Below are 25,826 nucleotides of genomic sequence, written 5' to 3' on the forward strand. Positions count from 1 at the left end.
TAACGATTCAAATTCACACATAAATGATTATATTACATCGGGCGATTGGACATATTGTGGTTTGTGTATAGTACATATGTCCCATAAGTAAATTGTACTGCGTGTTACAATGTCTGCATTCATACTGGACGGATGCGACACTGAAGAGGGACATCTGTTTCTTAGATAAGCGGGATGGACAGTTATCATGAATGCATAACACAACACGTTAATTTATGTTTCTAAGACTCTTCTGATTTTTAATTGGTGATGGGTTCTTATTTAAAAAGAGCCGCTTAATGTCCTTTGCAAGTAACGGCACGGAGACCACCAGCCTGTGCCGCCGCATACTTATTCTATCAGATTCTATAGCGGTAACCATGGAGAGATTCTGAAATAAATTTAAAAGAACAAAATATAAATTTACCATGACAACGTAGGGTTTATAAAGACGATTAAGATGTGAATGAATTTAACTTAACAGTGTAATCCATGAATTGATATTGATAATAATCCACGGATAAGAATGGTGTAGCGTTTAGGATTACGTTCAGTACAATAAATGACACACTGAAATATGTATGGGAGAACGGTTTGAAAATATTGAGCAATCACGTGTTTATTATATTTATTCAATTTATGTATGTTTTTGCTAATAGCATCTAACACCAACTGTTTAAATTAATTTCACTTTTCGTCATTTTAGCTAAAGTTTTCTTATCTAATATCGAAAAAATCACAGTAATTTTGTTGATTACATGTAATACGCCACTGAATAATATTAAAATGAGTAGTATATGTAGAATTTGAATTGAGAATATACAGGTTAATCGGTCGTTTTTTTTTTAAATATCGGTAATGATAATAAAAGTCGTTTTTTTGTGAATGACGTCAAAGTGAACAAAAACATGTTTTTCTTGAATGAAACCAATTACTTTTCTAAGCATATTTTTTTGTATGACAACTTATACCAAGAATTGAGTCTGGAGATAAATAAAAATAAAAAGTCAGAACTTGTTTGCACTGGGTTGGAAAACATATTTAGAGACTGTTTTCAAGTTTTCAATTTGCATGAGAGCATGGCGAAAAGCAACATAAAACTACAAACATCTCTTCCCATACAAATGAGGCTAACAGTTCTAAATATGGACAACTGTCGTCTTCCTGGACTGTCATAACTAACCCTTAAATACATATGAGATTCACGTTGGAGATACATGGAGTCTCTCGTTTATGGAACAGTACCAAGCTGAACTGACGTAGAGTGTCGCCACTATACTGACCAGTGCTGCACAAGACTAACAGTTGGTGATTTTACGGTCGGCCAATACTACACTGAAGTGTCATGAGTGTCTCCACCAGGGACTTGTACTAGACCTACTTGGGGTACTTACAGCATGGTCCAGTGCTACACGAGACTGGCGTTGCGTACCTCAATGGTTAACCATTTTGTTTTAACTATTTTGGACTGACATAAAATGATCAGTATTGTACCTCCACTATGTACTGGTCCTACACTGGTCTGTGAGGGCGTGCATCCACGATGAACTATTCAGGGCTCATACCACTAATTGAAACTCCATAGACAACAATGTTAACATATGAAAAGATTGTTATATGAAAATGATAAACAAAGTTGAAAATACTAGTATTTCCGTATCCTCGGGGGCGGAGCTACGTCACAGACGTTCCACGTTGCTACGACGCGCACCACTGTACATGCATTTCTATGGGTTCTGTGCGCGCTGCTGTGGAACGCCGGTCGAGCCGGTGAAAATTCGAGAAAACAACACAAACTCAACTTTGAAGTAATCCCGAACAACCAAATTTATATATGTTACACACGTAGGGCTAATCTTATTACACTGTTCAGAGGAGTCTCAACAATCATCCCAAAGTACCGTTTTCTGCGAGTTTTGGGCCTTTGTTTTCACCGCCGCGGGTTGCCAGGCGGTGAAAATGCCCGGATGTCCGCCCCCGAGGATACATACATCAAGAGATGTGATAGGCTAAGTTAACTTTTAGTCCTGCATTGTCAATATTAAACTTGACTAATATGAGTGTTTTCAATATGAATAAGTGACACTGATCCGACATTGTGTGTGTCATCATTATGCTACCAGCAAGATTGAATCAATTTTTGATCAGTACTGACACTGGTTCGACATTGAGTGTCTTCATTATAGACCAGTAATAGTCTGCTGTGTGTCGACATACGGTGAATCAATTGTATAACGGTAGTACTGTGGTTCGATATGGGGTACACGTGTGGACCAGTAATTGACCGAACTGGGCCGGTATAATGTGAGTTTGTTATCAGTAAGTCATTGTGTCTTCATATGGGGGGGGGGGTATTGGAGTCTTAATTAAATGCCGGCATACAGGTAATTAATTGCAGACCAGTGATATATTAGTCTTGGTCTGAGCTTGTACCCACATATCGTGAATCAATTACGGACCAGTTGTACGATATTACACAATATTTTACAAGTAGTATACTGCATCAGCATGGAATGTCTTTAAAAATGACAAAATTTATATATTAATAATAAAAAAATAAACAAAATAAATAAATGCATATTTGTTACCGTCGAGGAAATCGTAAGGACTACCAGCTAAACAGGTAGTAGCCATTTCCGCTAAACCGGACACAAGTCACGTGATAACTGCTGAATTGATTTGTTAGTATCATCCCTGACGATCTTTGCAATGTGCATATATTCTTCCTAATGTACATATAAGTGAACTTGAAATGTTAGTTGGAACTGTGTAGAAGTGCGCTTATGTGACATATCCCAGTCACTTATAGTTTAGTCAACTAAAAGAAATTGGTTGAGATTTGCGACTGTTGCCTTCGTCTCCCCATTCAACTCAAGCACGTCCATGTTCGAAATTTTAACATACGTTTGCACTAACAACTAATAATAATGTCTTATGTTTGCACCATGTTATACTTGGACAATTATTATTACAATTACTGCACTGACGTTGAACAGTATATTATTCTTTAAATATGTGCGGAGGCCAGCTATTGCCGTATACGCATGTAAATTGAATTATATACAAATCTTTTATTTATTTATTTGTTTATTTATATTCGAGTTATTTATATTAAGATTATTTCTATATTTTAGTTTTTTTATTCTTCCTGCAACTATGCAATCGATATTATATTATAAATTCTACATGTTAACATGACTGTAAAAGTGAAAGTTTTCTTTTAGCAAGTTACGTGCAAATTACGTACGTCCATGAAGTGCCGGTGCGTGTACATTTTGTACAGCTGTGAGCATCGTCTAACGTAACTTCAGACCACTGCCAGCTACCGCCACGCCATATTGTTCTAGGTGTCAGACGAATCAATAGGGGGATTTCACACTTCTTTATAAATCCTCTGCTAATCCCCTTTCTGGAATAATACACGCTATACGCTTACTCTGGTTCATTGTCTGCATTTTATGCAGAGTGTGTCCTCTCTGTTGGTTACATAACACGTACCGCAGCCCTGCGTTGTAGTGTTGAAAATCATGTTAACGAAATTATATAATACAAACATTATTTTTTACAAATTTGGTATGCCCAGGCAAAGCTCGACAATTTCAAAGTCCATCGTGGGATGTTTCCGACTTATTACGAGTTAATTGTGGAAAGATTGAGTCAGTCCGGTATACGTAACTTTCTACATCACAGTGACTTACGTCCCAGACATCTGTCATCTGCACGTAAATTGATCCCCACCGCGACACACATAGCGTCCAAACCTAAACACGCTTCTATCTATCAGAATTTGTGTTTTTTTCCCACCAACGATATAGGAATTTATATTGTCATTTTAATTGCATGTTGCGGATTTTTACTGAAGAGACGCACAGATGACTTCGACGGGCTCTCAGCATGTCCGTGTTCGTGCTTGCACCTTAGAATATACCCATGTGTGTATAGCTCACGTACATTCTGATCGCATTTTGGAAGAAATTGCAATAAACGGCGAATCTAACTGCCCAGTTAAACATCCATATATAATCAAATTCCCTCCACACGGACGGACTGTGGTATAACATAACGATACCAAAGTCTCCCCGTATCCTTGGCGTTCCCTATAGACAGCGGTTTGACCTCAGTTTAACAATAAACTCCACGACAGTCGATGTGCATACGTTCCAGACTCTATTGTTTTAAGTGTCAGACGACTCAACAGGAGTGTGTTAGGTCTCTTTTGTCGACAACCCCCGGTACCGGTATAACATACAAGAAAACCAACACAGTGTCTAAATTCCATGCAAAACGACACTACAACTGTCGTGTTTTGTCACGTCCACGACACCAATAAGTGACATACAACCAAGAGAGACACATTTGCCGTGGAGCGCTCTTGTGGAACTGTCAACAAATGGATAATTTGAACTATTTTATGGATTTACGCAATATTTCCGATTCGATGTGACGCGATCGCCGATGTCGTCACTAGTTACGGGTAAGTTTTTTTTTTAAATTATATGTTGTAAGCTTACAGACACCGTCTCGTAATTATCGTGCCATAATGCCTGCCAATGTCTAGTCCGATTTTTTGGACAGGGAAGTAATCAGAATTCGTCCCACATGACCGGTTTAGTTGCGATGATAATATTTTGACATAATATTGTCTATTTATTATGGATATTAAAACATGTATATTGAGATTTTTAATTTATATTTAAATTGTTCTTGTTTACTTATCTATCGTAATAATAATAATTTATCATGTTATTTCGATTAAACGAGTAAATAGTTCGTCATTGTTATAAGCTCCGATGTCCTAGCCCATTTCCAACTTGAAATTGGTGAAAATTTAGTAATCCTTTGGGACGTTGTCAGAATTGCAACCGCCGCGTTCAAAGTAAATATCTCGCTTAATTAGAATACATTTATTATATATAGGTTGTTTAATCGAAATATTTCAATGAAATACACATTTCCCAGTCATATGCATACACACATGTGTCTGCTTGCGTACAGGAACAAGTAATGATTGTAACTCGACTGTAATCCTGTAGGACGCGCACAGGCAATGTAGACATATTGGTAATCGTGCAGGACGCGCACAAGCAACGCCGACATATTGGTAATCCTGTAGGACGCGCACAGGCAACGCCGACATATTGGTACTGTAAAATACGTAATTACTCTATGATTAGTGCCTTCTTCTGAGAACCAAATGCGCACAAAATACCACCCATGGAATATTCGAATATAACCATGGAAAGTGACAGTTAATTTAAATATACAAACCCAAAAAATTGATAATGATAATTATTCTTATTGATTCTTGTGTATTTCCGGTGTATCAATAATTACAACAAAACCCAAATCATTGTCGGACATGAATGTGATCTTGTTAACTGTTTGTTCCGTTTAATATCAATTCTAAAAAGGTTAAATACGATCTCCGGAGCCAAATGAAGTATACTGTGTGTAATAATAGTACCCAGGCCGCTTACAGTGTACAATACGAGATACACCGGGATACACAGTATAGTTACTAATTTACATACATTCTAGCCAATACACGTCACGTCTTGTTAATTAAGAAGTCTATCACTTGTAAATTGAATGTCTGAGTCTCGTGCAATTATGTAATCTTAACGGTTCGCACATTCCCAGTGAAACTAAATGGTTTCTGACGTTGGGACTTTTGCACCTCGTGCCCGCCTCCCGACAATACCGACCACACCGTGGCTATCGACTGGCCTGTCTAGTTTAGACTCCCATCTTCTTTTGTATTCCTCAACAGTGGTTATACTTTTTACTACTTTATTAATTTTAAGAATTATAATTCACTACTAAGTTAGCGGAAAAATCGTCATTTCGTTATCAGTTGACTTCATAGTTATATGTTCCGTGCCACAGCCTCCGCAATATGCCCGGTTTTTAATAATTTGAACGTCTTAGTGAAACGGATGTATTCACGATACTAAAGTGAAAGTAATTACATTACCACAGGGGCGTACCACAATCTGTGTTGATTTGCCGGGAATATTGACACAGTCGAAAACGAAATATTACATAGTATTATACTGTGAAACTGAACCACGGTATACGCCGCTTTCCAACATGACAGTGGCGGCGTATTTGTAACTATGATGCGGTCGTTGATTTATCGTAATGTCAGAAACACTTTATCATAAACAGTCACAATGTATTGTATGTACTGTAGTCACGGTGATTTAGTAACCAGCGTTGCCGTTGATTAACTAGTAATGTAATAACGTCAACATCAAATCAACATCGCATTCTACTCTAGTATTGTACAGTTCAGCTATTTCAACAGACACAGCGAAGTTTGTTTCATCTCAAATAAACCTGGAATGAATTATATCCGACGGTCATGTTTATTCAACCCGGACCCGTTTACAAAAACATACGTTATTGATTTTTTTTAAAATATGCTGTTGAGAACTCGTGTACCACTACCATTCATGCTCTTACTTTGCATTACAATTATTAACTGGGATAGGGTTAACACGGACTATGATTTTTGTTGCAAAATTAACTATATTAACCCTCAGCACAGGTAGAAAAGAATTCATTCATTAATTAATTAATACAACCAATAGGTCATTGTCACCCAGTACAATAAATGTATACACACCAAAACCTAAATTTTCACTAACGACTATGGTTATTATGCAATGCAGAATTAAACAGTAAACGAAACACCACGCGTGCTCAACGAACATCTTACCATTTTTTTCTAAATATAGCAAAGCGGCAACGTGTGTACATTTGCCATTTTTTTCTCATGTTTATTAATTATGTTTGATATTATATCTTGACATTGCAGTATGATTTATGATAAAATGAAAATAATGTTTTGACTATGAACGTGGTGGTATTCGTTCGGCGGAATGACAAAAACTCAAGTTTACAGTTACCGGTACGTTAAGATAACTCGTATGCATTATTATGAGTTATTCAGTTTCCGTTTTTTTTTCATTGAACGAATACCGCTACATTTTCTGACGAACAAAGGTTTTTATTTCATGAACAAATGAAAACATTATACCATAATGTTTTTATTAAGCTGTAATATCGAACAAAATTACTTAAACATGGTCAAAAATACATAAAGCTCTCCACATTGCCTTGAGAAAGTAAAATACGTGGTTGTTTAAACAACAGACTAGGGTCTACTTGTATAGACTGTACACCGATGAATATACAGTTATGACTCTCGTAGTAATAAGCATTTTATTACTACAACATAAAATTAAGCACAGTTATATCAGTGACGTATGTCTGACATCAACCGTATTGTAACGTTATGCATGCATAATTCATAACCCGGGGCGATACTACAATAAATAATAACCACTAGTTATATTTTATAGTGGGCGTAAACTTGTTACCCAGGATGATGCTAAACGATCATGCTGGCCAATCAAATACAGTCGTGATTTCCCGCCAACCCTGTGCACGTGACACGAAATTTTACATGAATTATAATTTAATCCCTGTGTAGCCTGTGGGTGTATTCCAGTATATTTAACTCGTAATTTCCATCCCTCTCAAATTTCCATTATGGTGTCTGTGACAAAGAGACGCATTTGTCATAGCCTCCAGAAATCGACCTAAAATAACTTCACTATCAACAGACTTGTAATTGGCCACACAGTTTTTCTCGGTAAACAAAGTGGTTACAGTACTTGTTAATTTAGTGTAACAAACATTGCTATGGCACTGTTCAAGATAAGAATCTCAGCTAAAGAGTGTACTGAACGACATCACTTAGGAGAGAAAAATGCCGGAGACATTGCAGTGAAATTAAAACCGTTTCCATGAAATTCATTATTCCATGTTTACAGAGACGAATCTGGACAACAGGGAATTTGATTTGAAAAGAGATTATTTATGACGTTGTTCGTATTATCTCAAGTGTTTGCCTTCAGTAGACTTCACCAGTGTGTAGTGAACCAGTATTGACTGTCATCAGATATATTTAATGAGTTAAACCACTGACCACAAACTCAAAATTAAGATCGAGAAAAGTGAAGGGCTACCCGTGGCGCGTTTTACCACAAATTGTTCTAGAAATGGACACATATCAATTTTTATTCGTGTGTCCCATACAGTTTAACTCATAAAAGCTTTCGAAGATTGTTGTTATCCTGAGCTCCACATGCTACTTGAATGTTTTTCTTTTTATCGCTTTAGTTTTTTTTTATTTGACAAGCGGAGAATCGGACTTTGATGGCGAGAATTTCGGCAGACATTGGGGTCTTCCAGCGCGGAGACAACAACACATCATTCAATATGACACATACGTTATTCACAGTGCTCATCTTAATATACCCCGAATGTAGACCTTAATCTTCTTAATCAGTCTGGCACCTCGTGGTAATTACAATCGATCTAAACAAACCGCATCCTAGGGCCAAGTCGTTCACAATAGCGGGGGATGACCGGCATGTCCTTGAAAGCAATACCGCTCCTTTGTAGGGGAGTGATACGTCGCATTGTCCCTATTCATACGAACACTGAAGCATTCACCGATTCCATGAGTAACCTATTCTTTCTGATTGACCTTTCTAGCGATAAAGTATAAACTGTTTGTGGTTGACCTCAGCCTCTCACAAAATACATGTACTCTTATTTGAAATTACACTGTGTTTTTATACCGTGTTCTTCTTATCATCCTTGCTACATATAAACAGAATTCATACGAAGGCCTGTGTGATCTTTCATTGATTTCATTTGAAGCAAGTCCGAGTCGACTTTCAGGATTTAGATTTCAACAGAACAAAAACTGTAAATCCATAAAGCGCATATAATACAGGCAGTAAATATTAAATTGCCCCCATGTTGACTTTAAATCTTATAGATCAAACATTATTTCCTTGAACTTCCTATATTTTCCTCCAGAATTTTGGAACAAAATCTTGTACATTATTCTGTACTTTTCCATAATTTCTATGTTAATTTTCAAACCAAATGAACATAATTTAACATATACTACAGACCTTGATACACTTTTTAGAAAAAATAGTAAAATGTAAGTGAAAGGATTTTGGGAAAGTTGAATTTGACATTCAAAGGTTAAATATCCTCAATTTAGTAATACATGTAGAACGACCCTCTTTCATTTATATTTTTAACATTATCAACAGAATGCACAAATTAGCATGTAGACAGACTCCCAACGAGAAAAGGCGAAACTATAATAGTTACTGATAGTATTATACCTGTATTTTGCCATCACACCGAATAGCAATCGTTAACAAAATCCAATTCCTACTAATACATGAACATGTCCTTAATGACATTGACCGTGCTCTATTTCATTTGTTGATATGAATCGTTATTTCAATTCATTTTTATTGGAGTAGAGTGTGTATTCAAGCATATCGACATCTATATATAGTTTTCTATTCATTTTTTACTTTAGTGCCAGCAACCCAAAGTACATTACACTGAGAATTATATTAATGTCTGTGTATGTCAAAGATACAGTAAAAACTTGGCAACGTCACGTAAATTAAGTTGTTGATTATTTATTATTCTGAAACCAGGTATACATAAACGGCACGTGTTACATTTCATGTACTTTTAATACACTGACTATGCTGTGTTGTTTCTACCATGTTTGTAATGATTACATTATATTTACATTTAATAATAAATAGTAAAATATCTTAGATATTAAATCTGTACCCCGGGTCTATATCACACCGGAAACATCTAACAAGAAAATCATTTCAGCATTTTCGAAATCAAAATAATTAATACTATCCATAGTATAATTGTCGTTGGTCGATTCTCAGACTTGTATTACTAGTCTGAGGTCGATTACAGACACATTCAAGTACCAGTCTAGTTAAGATAGTTACACAAAACAACTACACAGACGCCATGAATGTATTTGTGTTTTAACAATACACGATATTAATTAAAATACCGTTGCCTCTAAAGTACAGTTGACTAATTTCATACAAACCATCCAGGCTATTTATAAGGGCCAGTCGATATTATTGCATTCAAAACAACAAGTCGACCCACTCGAAGGCCAGCCACAGCGTCGTCGTGTCAATTCATCGAATTTACGCAAATACTGCGATATTATTTACTCAATCGAGGTGGAATATGTACCAGGAGGCTTGAATATTTAAAAAATAACACAATAATTCACATAATCATGAACGCTGTAGCGTCGTTGGCATATGTATATCAGGTAAAATGGAAATACATGTTAACAAGATGGCGGCAGTGAGAGGTCAGACAGATGGTCAATTTAAACGACGTCTCGCAGTCGGTGAACGTTATCTGAAAATTATTACAACAATAATATCTCGAAATATTCCTACGTTAATGTTGAGCTATAGGAACACGAATCTTTGTTCCTAGTATCGGTATTTTGTATGTATCGGAATTCCTCCATACTGTGTGGGCGTGTCAACTAAATATCACTTTGTAATTTAAAAACTATTACAATTATCTCTATTCTGTATTCAATAACTACTCGGTGATACTAATATACACACTAAAACTATGCGGTAGGTAGACATACTTTTTGGTCGGCGGTAAATTGTAATTACAGTTTCACACAAGAAGGTATGTGCGTTAAAGCTGATCAGAAAGTTAAGTCAACGAAAAAACCCAGTGTTTGACGAATCGACCAGCAGACACACGTTAGAAATGTGTAACAAAATAGAAAATAATGATAAGGTTTAATAAATGCTCTATAGTTCAAATATTTAATGGGATATGCCTAGGTATCTGTGCTTTATATTAATGTACTCTATAGAGATCGTAAACACGTGTGGTGAAAAAATAGCGTAAAATTTACATGACTGTTATTTCAAATGTGCATGGTATCGCCGAACTCGATCATGTTTACACGATGTACCCGATAAGTGTAATATCGATATATTTGATAGCATTGTGTCAAATCGTTAAACGATTATAATATTATAATTGTTGCCTTCTTAGCAGTAAACCACGTCAGTTTATCGTTTTAACGGGACAACGTCTGTAACAGGACCACGACGGGAGAGACTGGGTCGATTTGTTGGTATTGACCTACCAGAGATTGATTCGTCGAAGTTTGAAAATAACACTTTTTTTCTGTTCCAGACATGTCAAGGTCAGTTCGGGTTGTGACAATAGTGTGTCCAGACACTTATCTTGAACATATGGAAAACATTCATTGGAAACGGCGTTTACTTACCGTTCCATGTCCAAGTTACTTTTCAACTGTTTGATCTACATACACGTGCAGACATTATAGGCGGCATGCTTCCCGTTCAAACCGAACTTGAATCTGCGACAAAAGTTGAATTGCTTGATACCCTAGAAACAAATACCGTCGTAATAATAATTTTTAACATGTCTATGTTTCCATAATATTGTCTTTTAGAATTTACAGTAGCATATTTCCAGAAGGTCGATTACTCTCGGTAGATTTCGTTTTCTGAAAAAATGAGACGTTGGGTCAATGGCGGCAAGGCGCGAACACACCCACTGAACGAAAGTATTCGTTTTTTCATGACACAATAAACGAATTTCAAAAACAATAATGTGTCATTGTGTTACTAGGTAACCGTAAATTTAAATCGTGAATTTCACGTTTTAAAATGTCTGTTTTTAAGATTTTACTATAAGAAAATAGTCCCAAGTTTGACGTCACCAAAATGGCGGTCACTTCAAGTAATTTACAAATGAATAGGCAATTCACAAGTAAATAGTTTGGGAGCAGTTGTGTTTATAGTATAGATAAGATATGTTATATCTACTCAGTAAAATTAAATTTTGAAATTTTAATTTGGCCAAATTATTCAGTAAGTCAGACTACACTGTAATCACTTTTTCGATTGCTCTAGGACCTTTTTAACTGTTGCACGCCGTACAACTTCATCACGATAATAGCCACTACACACGATTTACGCGTGAAATACGAGCAATACGACAAGGTGTAAATAGTTGAGCGCTTATTTTTAAGTAAGTTACCGTAACTTACGTAACTCGTTACTGAATACAGACTAATTTACTTGTAGTAATACGTACATCGTGATATTTTCGTAAACTCAGTGGAGGGAATGTTCAATTCTTTGCACACCTAAGTCAGCATTCGTAAAATGAATCCACATATTATTTTCTATATTTCGAACAAATTATCATCAAGACAATGGCATTGGTAAATTGTGTTCTTTTGATAAAAAAATAACGAAGAAATTATTCAAAAACACATAAAATGCGCAAAAGGTTGGACCAAAATAATGGCGGAAAAATTATGGCGTTTTCAAAGAGTTAACAAGATATTTAACCCAAAATGATTTTTCATTGGAAATTCATTGTTGAACAAATTCGTATACAGCCTACACATTTGCATAGACGTGCGCCCTCTGTCTGTAGTGAGAGAATTGGTATTCAGTCCATGTTACTATATTGAGTAATAATGTACAAACGAATGCGGCCAATTCCGAGCAGATCATCGGTTCAATTTATTTCATTTTCGCCACTTCGCGACATCTATCGTGTTTATTTGGTTCCGTTTCCATGCGTGTTACCATAAGCTATTTTGTCTCCATACAATCCGAAATATTCATTTTTTTCTGTGTGAATAATTATATTTGTGAAATCTTGAATGTCCCGTCCGTTTACTCAACAGATTATGTCACAGTAATTATGTTCTGTCTCGTCAGTGATTGGTTATAGTGTTGAACTTACCCCGTAACTAAACAATTATAATACATAGATGGACTATCACAGTTATGGCCATGTGTTCAATTGCCACCGTGCCAACCAGTGCACATATACGGAAAAAGCCAACTATAATGCAATATACTAACTAATTTACATCGCCGCCCTGACGCATTCATGTGTCTCATTGTTTGTGCATGCCGAGTATTTTCAAAGACGAGCCTGGTACTACTACGATATAAGCTGGCAAAACGACCAATGTAGTTTTACAGAACTAAAATGATCTCAGACAAAACAAGCAGTGACGTGGCTTTGTCACGAACATGAGTGTCTATTTCCAAATTGTCTGCATCATTACCCGAACACAGTCGACAGACGCTGCCAAACTGATCATGTGGATATAACAACGACATACGTTTTGTCGGTCGCATCAGAGAACCCGGCGTTCATCCAGAATCATTTCACAATGAAAATACTACACAAAACGTTTTGTTTTTAGATTAAGTGCTACTATTTCAATTATGTGATTTTGATTGTTTTAGTAAATGGAAAAAATGTCTATGCTTGGGATATTATTGGAATCATCGGTGCGTACATACATTAGAGTCAACAATTCTCGATAGTATTCATAATTGAACTCATCCAATGCACTGATGAGTGGCAATGAAACATATTCTTTTCACGCATTGTCCGGGGATATATTTTGGGTATTGGTATTTCTCATCAGATTTCGAATGCATACAGCTACACGCCAGTGTCGAACGTGGCTGCCAAATGCTTCTAGTCGACTCGGATTTCCAGGGTACTAAATGATAAAAAATTTAGTCAAAACAAGACTTAAATAGGAACCTTCCAAGCCCAGGGATTGCACCAAAAAAATCATTGGACACTATTGTTTATTTTATTTACAAAGTTAGTCTATCTTTTGTTATCCATTGTAATTTTAATCCAGAAAGTAAATTTGTTGTGAGATTAGGATTAACTGGAAGTGCTCCTTTAATATGGATATATCAAACGAGACCGATTTCTGATCTCTGATATATCTACTTGTTACAAAAATTAGAGGTTCATTTCCATCAGTTTCTGAGATGATTTCCAGAAAAATTTTGATTTTATTTTCCGATTACCCCAGTAATTCTATTCGATGATATTTATTATGTAACACATAGCCTATTTAGTTATTCAAACAAATATCACCAAATGAACATATTATTACAACTGTATCAATTTACAATACAGAACGGTGGATAGGACTCTACTCCAGTTGTAAATCCCTCTGTGTATTTAAGTAGGCGAGATATACATGGCTAGATCTTAGCGTGCTTATTGACTACCGTGCCCGCTACTTACGTGTAAGTGAATCCAATTGGGTAGTTCATGGGATGGAATTACCGACTGTTAATGAAGGTGTGCTATAGGCTGCATACACGGTGTTTACATGTACCGATACTAGTCGAAGTCATAAAGTGGTTAGAATAGCAGTAATTACAGACAGTGCCGCGGGGATGACCACTCCATGTCTCTTCTGTACCACCGCATTTAAAATCACTTTTGCACCGGAAATGAAATTTCCAGGAGCGAGCCTCGATCTGAGGCCATTTATCGCATCGTTTGCTTTCAGCATAATTTCAATCTAGAACTTGTTCGTACATGTGAATAAAGTACGGAGTGTACATGACATTACGATACTTTTTTAATGAATTTTGTGAATAGATTTGGCAATATCAAATGTTTTACTTAGGTTTGATATGAAATCGCAGAACTTAAACATGAGCGTGTGTGTACATTTTAGAGGTGTTGTATTTATTAAATCTTTCATATTGAATCGACATAAATATGTAGGAGTGGCCGGACTAGCAACTGCGACCACAAAACAATTTGAGAACGTTCACCTTATTTTAAAATATTTTGTTTTGTTAATTGTCTATTTAAAAAAAATGTTTTTATTGGGAAATGTTCTATCAACACTACGTCACTGTGCAGATATTCCCGCCATGTTGGCAGTATTGTAAACATCGCAATACATTACAAGTAATTGAAGAATAAAGATGAAAAAGCAGGGTAATATGATTGTAACTTCGAAAATATAAAAAATGAAAATAACCACCAGACATGGACATGAAGTCAGTATCCGGGGAACATAAGCACAAAAAATATCTGTGGATACTAGGTTTGAAACTTCACAAAAGCAGATACGGGATGGAAACAAAAAACGACAAATCGCGTCCATTATGTAAGTAGAGTTAACCTTCTGTGGCGCGGTGTCTCGGGGGTTGACGACGTTAATGGAATCAGGCCTATTTAACGTAGCTAATACGCGCACAAATCAGTACTTTCCGTCAAATTAATGCTTTAACTTGCTAGTAGCACTTTCACATTAGAGACGGATATCAGGTAAAAGACCGGCTCACAACACTTTTATTTGACCATTTTGCCGCTGAGAAGAAAGTAGTGACAATTGACGTCGTGTAATGCCACTAGTAGTCTAGCAGGAGGAAATGGCATGTGACAGTGTGTGCTTGGTGATTTTATCAAAAGCGTCTCTCTACTCAACACAATGGATATGAGGAGCTCTTTACGGATACACTTAACTTGTCCCATCGAAAGTAAATGGAACGCTAATTAAGTATAGTATAGGACATTCCGTTTAATTCAATTAAAGATATTCAATTTGGTAAGAAATGAGAAATTAGGAAAGGCAGACAATGTTCGGCTCACATAGTACTTGATTTCAATTTAACATCTTGTTTCATCGAACTATGCGTTTTGTGCGCGCACTCAGATAAGAAGTTTCGATGTGTCGTGAATCGAAGTTGAGGTAAATACATGTAGTATATAAAAAATAATGTCTGATACAGACAATTGGTTTTGAAGTTTTGAAGCGAGGAAAAAAAATCAGATATTGAAATCATGAGACATAATTTTGCTGCTGACGTAATACTCTCTACCAACCTCTCTGATAAGACTTTCATGAATTTTCGTTGCGTTGTTAAATGCCAGTGTGGCCAGTGTATATACTGACTTAAATGTATTAACTCTGAGCTCAGCGATGTCTTTCAGAAGTCAATTGAAGCCCATTGTGTTTTAATCTGCATGTTAAAGTAACAAAACAATACTCAAACGTGTCAGAATAGAACACATGCGAGGCGATAGCGTTTTTTTACAATCGTGCATGCGCTTTCGTTAGGTTTGAAACAAAACACACAGAACAAGACTGCGCAAAGTATGCTAGCATGATCGGGCAGTTTTTTCTACAATTCGGTTACTCAAATTTTGCAGTTTGAAATATACTTGTATAGAACAAGATTGATTTATAACGAGTGAGTAAGTTCACATAAAAGAATAAAAGTTATCGCACAAATGAGATGTCGTCAAACATTTTAGCCCACTGGGTTGGCTGTATACAACTTTTGCCGCCGCGTTAGCGGTTGTGATTCGGTGATAATGGAGTTGCGATTCTCACGGGATCTGCACCGCGTACTAAAACACTCGTATAGTAATCATACAATCCATCGATAATTTGGGTAATAAGTTATTTTGTTTTTGCATTTTACGCTTTTTTACCCACAGTTTACACTAAAAAAACCGTATATATTTCAAATAAGTGAAAATATTGGTTGTAGGAATCGTGGCCTCTTCTCCCTTAGGAATTGAACATTGTGCAAATATATATACTAATAATGACCACTGTAATAGCGTTATTTGATGATTCGAAAAATGGTGTCTATAGAATAACCAACATTATTTTACTATCAATTATGCTGCGCACATCTTGGCGAGAGCTCCCGACAGGCAAAGCGACTGTTCAGCGCGCTGTGTGAACATGGTACGCAAAATAACAACACATCGGATATGGAAATCACATGTATTATATTACAAAATGGATACGAAAAGTCATACGTCACATTTAGATATATAATCATTGAAGATTCGCGTTCCAATAATTCGTATTATAAGTAAAAATTGCCATCGCTACTTTGTGACAAATTGTTAAATAACTGCCTCTAGCCGAGTCGGCGTTTTCCAAGTTATTTCGGTACATGTAGTAAACACGGCTATTACGAGCTATATTGTTTGCCTGGCATTATACGTCCAATTCAAGCCTTAAATTAAGCTCTATTTAAATTAATGGAGGGTGATTTTTGTTGCCAAATACCTTGTACTAGGGATGATTGCTGCAAACACACCAATTTTAATAGAACACTTAGGCGTCATTGGCAAATGTTAGAATATTACGAAGGTTCATACATACGTTGAATACCCTCTAGAAAAGACTGTGATAGCCCCAATTTTGTCTCATTATAAGACTTAATGGAAATGGGCCACCCGGTTATTATCGGTCTGTTATACATAAGCATCGGTTCTACGTAAAAAAGCACCTCGTTGCTCATTTCACTCACTGCGCTCATTACACGCCGTCGTATGTTTGCAGCCGTATTTGCACACTGTCAGCCACAATTTGGCAAAATTGCTGTAAAATTGGAAAATAGCCGCGAGGAGAAGTATCTCGGGCTCAGCTTGAATAAGAAGCAAAGAGGGTGTAATCTACCCAGTTTTGTAGACCAAGGAGACGAGCATTTTCTCGATAGCGCCGTGATCCCCTACTTATATGAGACTGGCGGGGATTCCTTTTTCTAATACGCCATGTTTTCATTGCAAATGTTATAGTCACGCCGTCAATTCATACGAATCAATTTTAGCGTAGGAGAAAATTACTACTGATAGTGTTTTAGTGTTTTGAATTAGTTTTTACTTAATAAGCAAAACATCATTCAAGAGCGACACCACTTCTCTTTTCGAGATACATTCTCAAATCTTTTAATAACAAATATATATAATTTAGGTTTTTTATATTGAGTGACCAATGGTTTATAAAGAATTTAAAAATAAAAATAAGTTCTATTTCAGTTTCAATTATTGATAAACAAAAAAATACAATAAAGTATCATGATAAAAGTGCTATCACCGTTGTTATTAGGCTGAAACAAGCCTTGGTATACTCACGTCCGATATTAAATTCGTATGTGAGTTTAATGTTTTGCTGCTATAATTGAGTATTAAAAACTTTTCAAATCGTGCATGTAAAACAGTTCGTCGTTTAGACTCGTATTGAAAGCTCTCATTAAAACAGATTCTTATTTCATTGCCAATAGTGGTGTATTAATGCAATAATATCCTTTATCCGTCCTAATTAGGCGGAATAATACCTTTATTCGTTCTATTATAATCCGGTCATCGCTTCTACCAATAGACGAATTACCACCAATGCCAACTAGCGGAGTGATACATTCATATAGCAGATATGTAATGAGCCTGTCTTATCACTCATATACCGCCGCTGTTACAGTTAGAATGAAAAACACGAAAATGTTGGCTCCTATCGTCAGTCTCTATTTATGCGAAGTGGAGGTGACAGAGTGTATGGAATAACTCACGTCAACACGATACTACGACTAGTTTACTGCCAATGCAACTGAATAACTACACACATATTGACAACGATTTGATATTGCGGTGGTGCTGTGGATTTGTCATATTTGCTTTTGCAGGTGCCGAGTCAATTCATGTATACTATGATGAACTTCGATGCTCCAAGTCACCGTCCCACATCGTTTCTCATAGACGACATCCTTGTTAGCAAAGCTGCCACACCAAAACACTTTCCAGACTTTTTCACAGCCCATGCCAGATCACCGTTAATAGAATATGGTTTCCCGTATTCGTTGTCACATTCATCAGCAACGCATGGTGCTTTCCTGGCTACGCACCCAGTACATCCTTACTCAAAAGCTACCATGGAACACCCGTATATTTTGCCGGCACCTCGTAAGTTATTTTTTAATTTGTTAAACTTTTCATTAGTTCAATTCCAATTTCAATGAAACCACCATATACATTTCAGAGTATAAAATACGCGACTTTGTAAAAGTTTGCTAAATAAGACGACAGTGTAAACCCCGGACATGCCGTGACACAACATATTTCGTTCATCAAACCAAAATAACACGTGCAGTATGTTTATTCTGTTTTATGAATGAAATAGGAAATGAAAGGATTCATGAGATCTTTGCGAAATCGGGTTGGTCATCTTTTGTGTCGCAAACTGAGCCCAAGACATTTTAACTACCCACCCACGAACTGAGTGCCAATACTGCACCACTCTTGACAGAAACAATATGATCATTTTAGTTTTCGGACTGAGATAGTTCAATGCTATACAATCTTTTAGCTCGTATTAATAGAATAGTATGTACCACAGTGAGATTAAAGATCCAGTAGAGTGTCAACAATGTCATCAGCTTTCTATAGATTCGTTCAAAGCGAGCGAACACAAACAATGAAAACAACTATCCCCTTGGCCTCTCGTAATCGCTTCGCTAGACATCAGACTTTTAGCTCTTGGTGGTACGTTCACTTTCGCACATTTTTCAATGTTTATTTTATGTCTGTTATATATTAGTTTATTATTATTTTCAGCTGGATATAGTTACTCGCCCCTTTTCCAAACTGATTCACCAGGAAAGCACTGCCGAAGAAGGAAAGCGAGGACGGTGTTTTCCGATCAACAACTGAACGGTCTTGAAAAAAGATTCGAAGCTCAAAGATACCTATCTACGCCAGAGCGAGTAGAGCTCGCCACTTCGCTAAGTCTCTCAGAAACTCAGGTAAGACTAGTTGACATTGCACCAACTGGCAGTTGTTTGATCTGCTCACGTTAATTGTATGCATTAAACAGTATTTGCGTTACCAAGATCATATTAAACTATATCCATATAACGGCACAGCACCAATAACCACCAGTAAACTTCTTTCCTAACTGGCGGGTTTCATTATCAAGATAAGCGGCACAATTACACTTGCTCACCATGAAGTATCAGATTGCTCAATATTAGCTTATCAAATAATAATAGAACACGCTATGATTACTATTATAACCCACAATATAAAGTATTGTATGTCTTATGAAATAAAGTAGCGGGTCATATTCATCACAGACCTTATCAGAGTTTGAATAACTTTCTGTGAAATAATAAAAAAAAATAACTTTGCAAACACAATTTTGAAACATAATATTTCATATCAGACAGAGAGCAAAACATCGAAAAAACACGATTAAAATATAATCGAACGATAATCATTGTAATACTCTAGTTCACAGCGCCGACATTACATTTCCATTTGACCAGCTATGAAAAGTGCAAATTATAGATTTTCCTCAATATCATTAAGTCCAACAAACCGTGAGAGCTTGTAAGTGTAGGCCAAAGTCATTCAGATCACGACTGAGCAATTATTTTACCACGGAGAATAAACTTGCAATACAATAGTTTCACGACCTGTATTTTATTAAATCGCGAAGCCGCTTTGTGTAGAGTTTTAAGAAAAGGCGTATTTGTGCCATCAGTCTGGTTAGTGGTGAAAAGATCATGTTAGATTCAATCTGACCACAGTTGTACTTTATGTATGAACAGTCGTCGCTTATGAAAACGAAATAATATGATATAGCTGGCGGTGTATGATAACATTCGGAGTATATTTAAATGTGATACACAACATTGAAAATATCCCATGTTACAGAACAAAAAGTACAACACATCGTAGCAGAGTTTGTGACACTGTTTTTCGGTTGTCATGGTGTGTTCATAACTCGGGATTCAGATTCACGACGTAATTAACCTTGCTTTTTGGAGAAAAATATCTACACAGCTTGCTTGGTCACGGTCGCTATATAATATTGTTTCTTTGTCTGTTTTGATTTCATTTTTTAAAAAATGTTCCGTTGTATTCTGTTTCATGCATCTGTAATTCCAATTCGTAGTACTTGCGGGTAAAAAAAATAACATCAAGAACAGTTCCAAGCAACTTGAAATACTAAGCGTACATAGATTGTGTGTGTATCATATCTCAACCAGGCTGAACAGCATTCATTTTGCTTATGTATTGCGAATTGAGGCCATCGAACTATCATCAACAAAAAATAATTACACCAATTGTATCGGAGAACCAGTAAATGCAGCTAATCCTCATACCCGGGCGACTGGACAGTGATTCCATTTATTTTCCCCCGGGGTAATCCTATGTGTGTCCTAGTGGCCGCAATTTATCGTGGCCACAAAGCCTTATACATTTATCGCCAGCTAAAGTGACCATTTTACTGACTATACGTTGTAATACGATTCTGAGATGAGATAGAACTTAAGGAGAATAGGTATTCTACGAAGACTGCTAACTTCCCCATGTGTCCCACCGCAATAGATAAGATGTTTTTCTAAATTTATTATACAAAAAAAGGCTCGGATTCAATGCATTATCCTACACACACATTGAATTCGATAAATTTGAAAGACGATGAATTTTACTGCTCTATACAAAAGAATATAATACAATTATGTCAACAATATAGGTAAATTAGTGTTTTTAAAAAGCGTTACGCCCAGTTAAATGCGAGACAGCGTGCACGATGCAGTATTTTCGAAGTCCCAATCTATTCCTTGCCATATTTCACAACTGATGTTTTTGAGACAACGTGGGCCGCTACCCGCCGTGTCGACCTCTCTACAAAAACCAGTCTCTCAGCATCACAATTTAGCGTGAACCTTTAAATAAGCTGTCGCCAAGAATGTTAAAACCAAATCGACTTAGTATTCTCCCGTGTCAGATAGGCTGACATGATCGCCACGGAACACCATATACCTTAAGTATTTGACAAGGAGAGCTTAAATAAGGGAACCTCTCAAGTAGATATGGAAACAAAATACACCACCTATTTTTGTCGACCTGTTTCGATATTCTATTAACGATTATTTATTTTTAGATAATTAACAATTCATCATCACATTCAAAATTAACACTAACTTTCGGGAGAGAGAAAATGTAGGAACGAAACTTGATTCACGATTGTCTTTCATGGTAACAGTTTAACTGAAATGCGATTTTACCAAGCATGTAACGAAGATCGACCACCTCGAATTGTGTTGATACTACACGGTAACGAAAACGACGGCGAATTCAACGGTCAGTGACCGTCCGCGTTGTCTGAAATGCCGAACAACACAGGCGATTTTGATGAAATGCATGATAAAATCATGACACCGCTTGTTGCAATTTACAATTAGATGGCAGTGATGTTGTCAATGTCACAATCAGCGCTAGCGAACTAAACCCACCCGAAATGTTATCACAAGTCTGTGAAACTAACTAGAGTAACATCCCCGACATTTCTAAACTCAAACGTTGGTAGTTTAGAAATATTCCTTTGACAATTCATGGGCCCTTATGCAGTATCAACTTGGAATCACCCGTCAATTCACCACAACTCACGTGATCAAAGAGGCTTATCATGATACACGGATCTAATCATGGCAATTATATACCAATTGAATAATGCAATCTAAGTTTAGCATCAATGTTTCAATTTCACTTTTATGTTGTTAACATTAGTGCAGAGAAACATTGCCGTAGATTTTATCGGTGAAACTCAAATCATTTTTGGAATGTCTCTGGTACCATGTAGCCTGGTACCTAAGCAGTTAACGAGCTGTGCTTGTTTGTGTCCCGGTAAGCATGATTAATTCACCTAAAATATGTTATATTTATTTTTAGGTCAAGACGTGGTTTCAAAACCGAAGAATGAAACACAAAAAACAACAAAAGAAAAGTACTAGCAACCAAACAAAGGAGGACACAGAAATGAGCGAAAATTTGGACGAGGATAAAGACGACGACGCGTCATCAGTGAGTAGCTGCGATGTCATCGACAGAGAAGACAAATCGAACGACCTTGCGCATGCATTAATGACGTCATCAACATCGGTCGATGTGATTCGCATTGATTTCGAAAACCAGTCCTCATGATTTGATAGATGAAATGACATTTAATATAATCTTGTAAATAACACAAAAATTTTACATCTTTACCTGATTGACAATTTCAGTTTAGAAGTAAACTACATCATGTTTTTAGAGTAATATATTTTATAATTTTTAATGTCTGCCATATTGGGGTCCGTCTCAGAGTTTTGTATAGACAAACACCCCAGCGTATTTATGAGAAACATGTTTTGAAATGTTTATTCGGGTGTGACACAGTGTATTGGAGTGTCACGGCTGGAAAAGCAACTTTGTCTTGTTCTTGTACCTAACAAAGAATGGAAACGAAATGCATTACGCAATGAGAAGAAGAAACATTACGAGGCAATAAGCTAATTAACAATCCACCATAACATGGACTTTTGTTTTAATATTTCTCTATGTTGAAGCTCCTATCAAGACATTGAGGTTTCCATGGAAACGGCTACGTCACGCGATTTTGTTCTTCAGTGAAACAATGTGACAACTTGACAATGAAAGCGATAATGATTTTCTCTCAGGCTGAAGAACCACATCAAATTTCATAATTATATCTATTTAAATTTACCGGTAATGTCCAATTAATTCTTCGAAAGTATTATGTATGACACGCCACCATCTTATTAGCACACATACTTATTGTTTGATGTCGGTCACTACGTCACATCCGTTGTGTATCGCAATGGGTAAGGTAAATGAGATTTATATTGTACATAATTCGTGTTATTACATACAATACTTTTATTGTGATAGCTTTGACTTGTTTTTTTTCTGTATAACTATCAGTGAATAGTCAGCTCTTTGCGACAATAAATTAAATTATTTTATTTGCATGGCATCATGATGTTGACTCTCCGTTGATAATGACGGTCACAGAACTTAATGTCCCTCATCCACGGAAACTGATGTTTACATGTGGCTTTTATAATGGATTTTCGTGCTGTCCATATCTCAGTTATTTTCAAACTACTTCTCTTCTGCCCAGACCAGCCCAATTGGTATTGCCGAGTTGTCCAGATTCATTAAGTGGCGTAGTTCCATCATGATAGACGGTCGATGGTCGCCGCGACGCATCGTGATAGATATTGGCTCCATACAACGTATACATTGCTTTTTACGCACAATTAGAAAGCGCACCGTATGACGACTATCGCCAAATTGAAATTCCAATAAAACATCACGATATTACACGGTTTCTGTAATTACTGTATAATAACCGTTATACGTACATACTATGATATTGTTCCTTGCAATGATACTGGCATACATTCATTTTGACCAGGTATATTACGGGGGTTTCATTACATACACTCCAGGGACAGTTGTATTGCATTACTTTGATTTCTATTAGTTGTAATTAAGAAGTGAACATGAGAGGTCAGTAATTGAAAAACGGTTGTGTTTAGCTCCTAGTCAAACATTTTCGTAATTATACGATTACTCAGTCTCTAATTTAAAGTGGTTAGTCAAGTGATTGTTTTACATTTTTATCTCTAGTCACACATATTAAGGTATTGATTCGAATATTAATATCGGGTTTCGTTGTCATGTGTACTACTTATTCGATGTCCTTTCTATATGGGCGTGCCGAAAAACAACAACACTTATTCTTCTTTATGACATCGCCACTGGGATACGCCTCCTTAACTCAGTAAACATTAATTTTATCAAAAAGAAAATTTCAGTACAACCGGAGAAAACAGTACGCCTATGAATACTTTTTAATATGAATTACAATCCCCATCGCCATGTTTTAGATCTACAGCTATACTCACGCTCGACGGATAAGAATAAATATTGGATAGATGAAACCAAATATATTGAAATAATAACTCGTCGCAATGTCGACACTTCCTCTTTCTCATTTAATGGCGTTCTTTGTGTATCCACGATTGTATTTCCTTTTACACCGTACATCAACGCACTTAGAGAGTAAATGGCATTGTTTACGAGTTTACTTCTTTAGGCGTTTATTCGTTGAACACGTAAACGGATAGAACTCTAAAAGCATTAGTGCCTAGTAAAGCGGAACAATGTCTGACCCCGTGTTCTAAGATGGGATTCTGTCGTGATTTTATCGGAGACTGCTCTTCCTGGTTGGTTTTGGTTTACATGCAATGTGGTTAAGAAGATAACATAAAGGATACGCATCAATGATACCAAGTGTGTTGATTGTAACACGGATGAGGATGTTCAATTGTAGGGTTTTAGTGATAATGAGTGGGTGCTTCATCGATTGCAAGTTTACGATCGCCGTATTGACATTGTCATCGTTCAGTGTCTTCAAAATTAGTGATATTTATTCACGGTAATCTGGTTTATGTATAAAGAGTTTCGCAAAATGTTTCGCGCCAGGATAGGTAGTCAAAATATACCAAAAATATTGGCATTAATCTTGGAATTAATTTAAAATTTGTGTATACTGTTGATCATCATCATATGAATGTGGAGTTGGACATTTATAAAGCATATACAACACATTTATCTTCACTTTACTTTCAAATCAACAGAAGACGTTTCCAACGGATAGAGAAACACAAATTACCCACAAATCCATGCTTCTTCCTCTCAATCATGCCCGATTACGCGGAAGAAATTTTGGTTGGCGAAGTTATAAAACCGTTCATGCCTAAGTGTAATTCAGTGTATTAATTTGTTGCTATATCGCGATTATTTGTAGAATTTACGTTATTCCAGGTTCAGAGAAGCTGAATGGGCGTCACAGAAAATGACAAACAAAACAAATGTTGAAATTACAGGATATACAGAGGGCATACACATAGTCGAATAATAACAAAGTTTCTAACATGTGATAACAATGTGATATTGACAAGTTATAATAGACATATTGGTTGATCAACGAGTCGATCAACGAGCGCTGTGCAACGAGTAAAAAGACGCACTGAACTACCAACATAAGGGTGCACCGCACAAGCACAATAGAACACGTACTGCATACCTATTACAAGGACACCTTGCATAATGACCTCGGGGCGCACTGCACAACGAGCACAATAGACAACTGCAAAATGGGCATAATGACGCACAGCAATTACAGCACGAGTACAAAGTGCATTTCACAACGAACAACGAGCACAATGAATATTAGGGCGCATTGCACAACAAAAACACGAGGGTACAGAGCAAACATAAACAAAAGTAGGTCACAAAGGTTGTTCAAAATGACATGAAAAGAAGTTCAACTAACACCAAGTCGTAAATGACGTGTTTAGAAAAAATGAGAAAAAACGTATTACTACTTTCAAGTTTATTGAAATTGAAATTAATATAACCCATCCAGTGACGTCTCTGTGAAATATGACACA

General features: G+C 36.5%; 1 protein-coding gene and 1 long non-coding RNA gene across 3 annotated transcripts; one reads left to right on the forward strand and one right to left on the reverse strand.

Annotated features, from left to right (window-relative positions):
- Window positions 1–212: 212 nt before the first annotated feature.
- Window positions 213–11,468, reverse strand: LOC146746131 (uncharacterized). The gene is made up of 2 exons (XR_014929586.1): window positions 11,180–11,468; window positions 213–370 (listed from the first exon to the last, which is right to left on the reverse strand). It is a non-coding gene; the product is annotated as an uncharacterized LOC146746131 (long non-coding RNA).
- Window positions 4,318–23,338, forward strand: bsx (brain-specific homeobox). Of its 2 annotated transcripts, XM_078006237.2 has the most exons (4): window positions 4,318–4,453; window positions 18,201–18,477; window positions 19,129–19,316; window positions 22,255–23,338. In XM_078006237.2, exons 2-4 carry the CDS (start codon window positions 18,216–18,218, stop codon window positions 22,504–22,506), a joined length of 702 nt encoding a protein of 233 aa, XP_077862363.1. In that variant the 5' UTR covers window positions 4,318–4,453; window positions 18,201–18,215; the 3' UTR covers window positions 22,507–23,338.
- The last annotated feature ends 2,488 nt before the right edge of the window (window positions 23,339–25,826 follow it).

Source organism: Saccoglossus kowalevskii, chromosome 5 (genome assembly GCF_978046115.1).
Source record: "Saccoglossus kowalevskii chromosome 5, keSacKowa6.1, whole genome shotgun sequence".
In the NCBI taxonomy this organism is placed as follows: domain Eukaryota; kingdom Metazoa; phylum Hemichordata; class Enteropneusta; family Harrimaniidae; genus Saccoglossus; species Saccoglossus kowalevskii.